A 9,922-nucleotide genomic window follows, 5' to 3' on the forward strand; every position below is an offset into this window, starting at 1 on the left:
AAGCTGATAGAAAGGCAACAGTAACTCAAATAACCACTTGTTACAACCAAGGTTTGCAGGAGAGCATCTCTGAATGCATAACATGTTGAACTTTGAAACAGATGGGCTACATCAGCAAAAGACCATACTGGGTGTCACTCCTGTCAGCTAAGAACAAGAAACCGAGATTAAGGTGGGCACAGCTAACCAAAACTGGACAATGAATGGTTGGGAACAGTGTTGCATGATCAGATGCATTTCTATTTATGTTGCGATATTCAAATGGTAGACTCAGAATTTTGCCATAAACAATATGACAGCATGGATTCATCCTGCCTTGAATCAACAATTCAGGCTGCTGGTTGGTGGCATAACGGTGTAGGGGAATTTTTCTTGGCACACTTTAGGCCCCTTAGTACCAATTGAGCTATGTTTAAATGCCACAACCTACCTCAATATTAATCATAGTCAAACCTTTATAACCACAGTATACCCAGCATCTAATAGCTACTTAGAGCAGGAGAACGCACAATGTCACAAAGCTCATATAGTTTCAGACTGGTTTCTTGAACATGAAGATGAGTTCATTGTACTCAAATAAGGCACTTTCACACCGAAGTTCCGGAACCTGGTCCCTCTTTACACATTCCTGGGCTGTCTCAACCAGGGACTTTTCTAGCTTCTGGCCACTTTCATGTGTCGCTTTCACACCTCACAACAGGAACTGAGAACCTTATGCTAAATAAGCAAGGAGGACACAAAAAGCTCACAGATTAAACTTCACACATAATTTTACATGAGACTGCCACCCCAGAAAAAGGCAGGATAAACAAGTACAGTGGTACCTTGGTTTACAAGCATGCTTGTAATCCAAAGCACTCGTATATCAAAGCGAATTTTCCCATTAGAAATAATGGAAACTCATATGATCCGTTCCACAACTCAAAAATATTCATATAAAAATTATTCATACAAAATATAAAGTAAAAATACATAAAACAAATTAACCTGTGCTTTACCTTTGAAAAGAATCATGGATGGTGTGAGGGAGACGAGAGAGGAGAAGAGGAGGGTTATTTTGTAGGACGACTTTCACTATAATTAACTAAATCACTGCTATCTGTTGGCTCACTGGAATCTTTTTCTGTTTGTGTGACTTTAACAAGGAACCCATCCAATGACAGCCTCTTTTGCCTCCTTTTCGATTTCGCAAAAATGTGGACATTGCATTGTCGTTAAACAGATTCATCGCTCGCACTGCTATGCCTTTATTCAGGTGGTGCTTTTCTACTAAATTTTGACTATACGATTGAGGCATGTCGACTGAGACCAAGCATGGGAGACGATTACCCACAATTCCGCAGTGTGAGAAAGTGAATAACCATTGGTTTAGGCCCCTTAGTACCAATTGAGCGCTCGGACATGATAATGTAGCCAACCAAATAAAGCAACATTACAGTAACTAACAATAAATAAACCACTAACTTATGTGTACTATTAGAGCATTTATGTCATTTATTTAAACTTTATTTTACCAGGTAAATTAACTGAAAACCAGTTCTCACTGCTTTACATGATATTCGGGAGAAATAGCAGATTACGCATCTGAACTGCCTGGGATACAAACGTAATGCGTGTAACTAAACTTTTTTTTTCCAATAAGGGAAAAGGTGTGTCATCACGGAGGCGGTTCCAGTTTGTGCAGCCGCGTGAGAGGTCGCAATGCATCTAACCGTAATGCATTGCATCAGGATCAGAATGCGTTGCTTTAAGCCAGCGCTGTAAGCAAGTTGAACGCACCCAATGACCGGACTGGGGAAACAAACTGAAACACGGACTTAATACAGAGGTCTAATGACAACAACCAGAAACAGCTGATCACATGGGGATCCCACACGAGGTTAAGGAGGGGGCGCGGCACACGGAAGGAGCGGATGATCGGGGCAGGACAGGGGTAATGTTGGGATAATATCTTTATCGTTTTGGAAGCTATTAAGAAAAAAATGCTCTCGTTTAATCCTGTTCATTTTGTGTTTAAATGCTATAAAAAAAACAAAAAACATATATAGGTGTAATTCTGGGGGGGCCGGGAACCAATTAATTGGTTTTCCATTATTTCTTATGGGAAAAATTCGATCTGAACTTTTTAAGATTCGATCCGGAGTCCGGAACGGATTAAGTTCGAGAACCGAGGTACCACTGTACTTCTATCCTTTTTCCCTGCATTTCCGCCAAATTTCCAAGTTAAATGCAGTGCTTGTGGTCAACCAATGAGCAAGTTTATCGCCGTAAGCACCTCCCCAGTAGTCCGTGTTCAAATGATGAGTACCTAATCTGGAATAGGGACTAATAATGGGTTCCAGAACTGCTTTTAAGGAGCTACAATTAGACCGGGTGTGAACATGACAAAAGTTCCTGGTTCCGGAAAATGGTGCTGGTTCCTAAAAAAAGTTCCTGTGGTATGAAAGCACTCATGGGCTCCACAGTCATTTAATCTCAATCCAATAGAGCACCTTTGGGATGTGACAGAATGGGAGATTTGAATCATGATAATGTAGCCAACAAATCTGCAGCAACTTCATGATGCTATCATGTCAGCATGGACCAAAGTCTCTGAGGAATGTTTCAGGCACCTTGTTGAATCAATGCCACGCAGAATTAAGCCAATTCTGAAGGCAAAAGGGGGTTCAACCCCGTACAAGCAAGGTGTTCCTAATAAAATGGACACTGAGTGTGCATGTCTGCCCTTGCCCTGTTACTCTGTCAGTCACTGTATGTGCTGTAGGTGCTGAATATAAATGTGATTCTTGTCTGTGGTACTGGTACATATTCCTTCAATGTTGCTTTGTCATAGTTCTAGCCTTTGTCTCGTCATAACTAAATGTTGATAATATAGCCTATGATGATAACCAATCATAATGTAGCCTGCTACAAAAAAATTGCAAAAGAAATTACACAAAATGCAATGAACACCAATGGAAGCAAAATAATTGTAAATAAATGTGTCTATATTCCATCTTGTAATATTGTTTTTGAAACTATAATACTAAACTTTTTGGATGCTTAGGTAAAATGCTTAATCATCTTAATATGGTAGTTATAATTTTAGTGGTTAGAGAAGGTGACAGATTAACCATACCATTAACCAAAATATGTAATCATCATTGCAGCAACATACAACAGTTAATAACATTCTAAAATTAGAATGCAATCTAACATAAGCAACAGGATTGGCTTGGAGCATCAAATTTTAAGTATGAGCTGCTTAACAAAAAATAATATAGCTAGAATATTTGAAATACAGCATAAATAGATAATACAGTAAAGGTTCTCATAACCGGTAACATTGACACTGAGGTAATGCTGAATAAATAAATTTCCCAGACAGTTGAATGTTACTCTTGAAAAACACAGAATCGTAACTAGTTTCTTACTCTTTAACCAGTTTACATATTCACATGTTAATGATTATTGTGCTGATATTTTAACACACTGCGACATTTACATCATCCAACTACTAAAGTGTGCTGCTCCACAGGCATGCAAAGGAACCAATATATGTATTTCACAGTGGTATTCTGTTACACTTAGTTAGTTTAGTGTAAACGTTTAATAGAATACTCTTATTACATATTATTACAAAATGTTCATTTTCTTACTGATATTACAGTTTTTTGATGCAACATTTAGATTTTGGATTTAAGGTCTGTCCAGATTTTAAATCCTGTCTTTGAAATGTCAACACTACACCAAGACATTTAAAATTAGTCTATAGATTTTTCAACAGTACCTTCTGTTTCTGTGGAATGGGAATTTACTAGTGCTATACTTATTCATTGTGAAAGAAAACCAGAAAACAATCTACAGAATTATTTTAATCCATCCATACATTTTTTGTTGTGTGCAAACTAATATGATATCATAATCCCAGGTATATTAAACAAAATACGTGTATATTATAGACAAGTGATGCATATAATAGTGTTATACTCTCAAGGTACCTGATTGCAATAGAAGCCAAGCTACCCTATGCTACAATTATGCTTTACATAAGAATTAATAATTTTTCACACAAATTTGAGATATTGAATTCATAGTGATAAAACAAAATAAATCTGCCACCATGACAGACATGTTGTTTTTATAGTTCCATCTATCCATCATCTTATTTCCAGGAAGCAAGGGCACCAGGCACCCAAGGTAGGATCACACGCAATATGAAAAGACAGAACTCCACCCAAGTGCATGTTTTTGAACTATAGGTGAGAACCACACACACAGGGGGTAGGAAGCAAACCGGCAGCCCTGGAGATGTGGAGCCACTGAGCCACATCCACTCAGCCACCATGGCAGCATAATCTATATATATATATATTTTTTTTTTTTCTAAAAACACTAATTCAGCTATTATGCAAGATGGCTGCAGAGGAAATAAATTATAAACAACCTGGCTTTTTAAATTTATATATTTAATAACAAAAACGTAAAGCATACAGAAACAGGTAAAACAACATCTAGATTCATTGTATTTTGTTCACTTTATTCATTCATTTTATAATCTAGTTATAAAGTGATGTGACAGTTATAAAACAGTTCACATTTTTCATTATGTTTTGCTTAATCTGTCTATCAAATTTGTTTTGTTTTTCAAATATTATCCTCCTCAGTAATTAAGTAATTAAGTAATTAATTAAAACTTTAAGACCATTACATTCTACTTGTTTTTTAAAGGGTGTTAAAGAACACCAGTCAAAATTACATTCCTGAACATAATAGTTGTTGGGGTGGTGCCTTGGCACATTGGTTAGCACATATGGGATAGACTCCAGACCTCATGATCCTGAATAACAAGTCGGTACAGAAAACAGATGGTTAATGGATATTATAAAAGTAATATAGTGTGATAGAATAGAAATATCCCACAAATGCATATCCTACAAACACTGGGTTTCATTATTTAAAAATGGAAGATTTTCTGAAACAATCAGCCCCCAACCACCACGCAGAGGTTTGCAAAAAAAAAGTCACCATGATGAACAATGAATCAGGAAGTTCCACCAGACAGAGGCCCAGATGAGTTCATTGGTGTTGGTGACTTTCTAATACAGAGTATAGCATGTTACTTTCAAAAGTCAGATGTTTCCATTTTTAGGCCTTCAAAATTTAACAGTGATTGATAAAATTATGTAATACGTGAATTTATCTCTGATGTATAACAGCATTCTTGTTCATTCATAATAAATCTATGTTGTGCTGCAGGCTTTATTATAATAAATTACTACTACTACTACTACTACTACTACTACTATTACTACTTTAACTATGTCTGTTTTAATTGTTTGCTTGTTTATATAATGTGTATATGCTTTTTAAAATATTATTTTCAGTTTATGACTACATTCATCCATTCACCTTGATGTACAAGCCAGATTTCCCTTATAAGTTAATATATAAAATACATACAAAAAGCTACAATACTTTTGAATTACACACAACTGTAGTGATGCCATGCAATGTACTTAATATAATGCTAAAGGGAAATCAGATACAGAGCAGAGATTTCCTGTAGTTTACAAATTGGTTTGTTTTGTCTTACGGGTATAGTTTTATTCAATTCAGTTTAGAGTATAGTTATTTGGTGTTTCAATACGATTTGGCAATCCATTATTGCCACAAAATAGAATTCTGAAAGACTCTGTTGCAACATTTCACATAAATGTTTTAATGTACCGCCACTTTAATAGTATCTGTTTTACTTCATTTGGAAACCATTCCTCTTTTTTATCAGTCTCCGCCTCCTCTTATAATCAATGAGGCTGAAATAGGCAGCAGAATATGTGGTGCAGTGCACATCCGCACTCACATCTCAGTCGTCAAAAGCCGTTTCATGCAAATGAAAATGTAAATGTGGGCTAACTTCTTTTTAACTTAAACATCCAAAGCATTTACACTGTAATACTATGATACCAGGGATATTGAATAATGAGAAATAAATATCGTAATGATAATCAAATACAAATGTTATTGGCAGTCCTGTCCTGAATTCTTAAGAATCAGCATTTTGAATCCATCAGTATTGCTTATTCTGGCTATTTTACCATGATTGCGTACTGCAGTCAGACAGCTTTGTCAAACAAAATGAACTCTGTATGTGCATATATGTTGAGGAAAATTGCCAAGTCATACTAAAGGTTTACTTATATATTGAATTTCTCATGCAAGCACCATAAGCTCCATAAGGCCCTTTTCCCTTTTTTCTCGGTGAGTGAATCAGAGCAAGTACCTCATAGTATTTGGTTGCCTTGAATCTGTTTTTGTGTTCCAACCACACCAAATCCCATCCTCAGTGTTTGCAATATTTAAATTATTTTTTAGCCACTAATCATACATCGCAATTAGCATATACTGACATTTCACAAAGGCAGGGATGGCAGGATTTAGTACAGGCCGTATCACTGGAGCGTTTTACTTCACTGGAGTATTTTACTAAATTTTGTTCAATTACTCAAAAACCGAAATAATCTCAATAATATTCAGTCACTTGCTAGTTTTAGTTAATTGTGAAAGGCATTTTTAAAACTGCATAAAAACACGTACGCGAACCTTATATTATTATGTAGTCGTCAGCAGCACAGTACGTTTGACCGCCATGGAATTGGTATCAAGAACATTATTTAATTATTTTTGTTAAAAAAAAAATTGCAACGACACAATTTAAAATTGTTTTATATATTAACAGACATATTTCTAGGCGCTACCGCCGCTACCCATTTCCATGATCTACAGACTCCTACAGCCGGGTACTCTCTCGATGGAATACTGCCTAAAGCAAAACCCATCTAAATACGTGACCCCCCCACCACCACCTCCTCCATTTCTGTAGTCGACCCCTTCCCACTCCCAATCCAGTCAGAGACAAAAATGTAATCGCTGAAATGGTTATCGTGTGGTGTGTGTGTATATATATATACATATATATATATTTATATATATATATATATATATATATATATACATATATATATACATATATATATATATATATATATACACACACACACACACACACATAGATACATATATGCACCTTAACTGCCATACTGTTAATCTTCAAGAATCGAAGGAATGCGATAGCTACGCGGATTTTTATTTGCGTGTAATACAGTGCAGAACATATATTCTCATATGTCTGGACCTTGAACTATCTTCTCAATAAATACTTCCATCGCGCATGCAGTAGCCTGTGTCTGACAATACACAAATTAACACATAGCGCATAGCGGTAAAATGGCCCGGAACGCAAAATTTTGATTTTCTACACTCCGTTTATATATCTATGCATGCAATTGTGTCATACTGTGAACCACCAGCTCATGTAAGATGCCGATGCCAGATTGCAATGAAGATTTGGGAGGACAGAGAAAAGGAGGGGAAAAATTGGTATTAGGGGAGGAGGACATGGGTTGCGAAAAATATATAAGCTTACACTTCGTAGTTCCTGCGTACGATCCTTCATTGCTTCCTCGTTCCTCGCCAATAATATATTACAGCTTGGTTTTGCTGCCTTGACTGATTAATTTCCTTGGGTCCGTCTCGTATGTTATTTTTTCAGGCGTTTCTTTGGGGGTTTTCTATCCCCGGTGAACTGCCTCGTTTGTCCTTTTCTTCTCCTTCTATCCTCCCTCTTACACTGTTTGTGTGTCCTCCGAAACGGTGCAGTGTCGCTCCGCAGCGCGCTCCGTCTTGAGCTAATGAATGCAATAGAAGCGCGGTACTGATGCTGCAAAAAAAAAAGAAAAAAAGCGATGCAGTGGGATGAGACCCTCCTGCGCATGTTCGTTTTCTTTGCTCCATCTCGATCAGTTTTTCCTGGTTCCCCTCCCCCTTCGGCATTCGATTTCTCTCCACAGTGCGTAATCAGCCGGCGCTTTTAATGCAAACTAGGGAAATGTAGTTTGTCTTTTGGCTTTATAAACATATGCAGGATAAATACATAGAACTCATATTCACCCTCAAAACGCCAGCAGTTTTTAGAAATCTTGTCTAAATAATTGTGGGATCTTGTTATATTTGCCATATAAACACACACCTTAAATCAACCAAGCAGCTAATTTGCACCTTGAAGTTTTTAAATATTTCTTTTTATGATGAGTCATGTTTTAGTTGACATTAGTAAAATGGGTTTGTGGTCAGTACTATGAATTGTACTGATGCCTTGCCATGTGAAATTCGAATGCTCTTTTTATATTTCTGCCAGTTTCTACCAGCAGAAATATTCAGTAAGCTGAAACAGTGACTACATTTCCTGTAGCGTGTAAATGTATGGTATGCTATCCAAAATTTCCATTGCTTTGTGCTTCCTGGAATATATTGAATGTGATTCTTTATGGTATGGAATGGTCAGACTGATGTTTTAGGTAACCCATTATCCTAGGGTTGGTGTGTAGCACAGGGGATTAGGCTTCCACACTTGAAATTCAAGGATTCAAAGGATTTATTTGATAAATGCATGGTATACAGTCGGACTATAACTTGCAGTGAAATGCAATATGGTAAATACTCCACCATAATAAATAGATCAGAAGGTCACTAGATCAAATCCAATGGCTGGAAGAGTGATGCCATTGTTGGGCACCCAAAATGACGCTGGACGCAGTCTGATCTTGCACTATGACCCAAAACTTTCTTTCACCTGTATATATGTCTCATGGAGAACAAGATGGGATATGTGAAGAAAAAAGGGGACAAATGAAGTTGCATTATTGTATAAGCAGTCCAATGCATTTGCAATAGAACCAATAAAGCTGAGTCAAAGATTGTTCCAATGGTAAAGTCCTTTAAAAAAATCTCTAACGTGACTAAAGAGATTTCTATAAAACCAGGATATTTTTATTGTCCCAGGGGACATTGATAGTGACTATATGCTACATGAAATAATTTCTATATCAAAATAAAAAAGTTAACATGTGGTAATAAGTGGGTGAGCATGAAAACATGTATAGTACTGTGGTGAAAAAATAAAAATTTGCTAGTAATTATTACACAAAATAAATCACTCAGTAGATATTTGTATTTTGTCGGGCCTAGCAATTGTGTTTCCCTATGGCAGGGGTGGCCAATCTTATCCACAAATGGCTGGTGTGTATGCAGGTTTTCACTGCAACTCCCTAATTAGATTACTAATTAGAGGACTGATTGGCTGAAGAGTCCTCACACCTGGGTTTGAACAGCTGACCTACAGGTTATCCCAAAATGCACACTGCATGCACACTGGCCCTTTGCGAATAAGATTGGCCACCCCTGCCCTATGGTGTCTTAATTGAAAATTGCCCTGCCCTGATTGCACCTGTGTTCTTCCCTTAATATATAAGAGTTGCATTAGGGTCAGCTCTTGTTGTCCCACTCTGTGTCCCTTCCCCATTTGGCCAGCAGGTGTTGCTGGTCATCCCGTCCCTCATGTTGTCAGTCTTTGTGTTTTCCCCTATTCCCTGTCAGCCTCATGGCTCAACTTGTTGAGCATGTGGTTGTTTGTGAAACCCTGTCTTGTGTTCGAATCCCGCCTCCTTTGTTTTTGTATTTTGTTCTCGTGTCTTGTGATTTGTATTTGGTTTTAGTTTCATGTTTTGTGCCCGTGCTTGTGTTTTTACCTATCTGTTATTTCCCTAGTGTAGATTCTGTTTCTTAGTTTCTTTGTTAGTTTGAGTTCCCTGAGTTTAATTATTAGTGTTACGGCCCCCAGTCTAGGGTCAGGGACCGCCAGAAAGGTAAGGGATAGGGAAAGGGGAAGACAAGACAACCAGGGAATAAGGGAACGGGAACAAGGGACACAAGAGGTTATTTTTTTATGTTTTTTTTTATTTTATCAAACACGTTCACAAACACGAGGTGCAATGAACTTCGGGAGTGATCTATGCCAAAACAACAAACAAAAACAGCTAAACGA

General features: G+C 37.2%; 1 protein-coding gene across 1 annotated transcript in view; it reads right to left on the reverse strand.

The window, feature by feature from the left end:
- The window catches only part of LOC111838288 (syntaxin-1B), a 79,932-nt gene extending 72,146 nt beyond the window's left edge, over positions 1-7,786 (reverse strand). Inside the window, exon 1 of the mRNA XM_072704843.1 lies at positions 7,466-7,786. Coding sequence (XP_072560944.1) covers positions 7,466-7,495 — 30 coding nt within the window. The 5' untranslated portion in view covers positions 7,496-7,786. The remainder of the gene's footprint in view (positions 1-7,465) is intronic.
- Positions 7,787-9,922: the final 2,136 nt, after the last annotated feature.

This window comes from Paramormyrops kingsleyae, chromosome 22 (assembly GCF_048594095.1).
Source record: "Paramormyrops kingsleyae isolate MSU_618 chromosome 22, PKINGS_0.4, whole genome shotgun sequence".
Classification (NCBI taxonomy): Eukaryota; Metazoa; Chordata; class Actinopteri; order Osteoglossiformes; family Mormyridae; genus Paramormyrops; species Paramormyrops kingsleyae.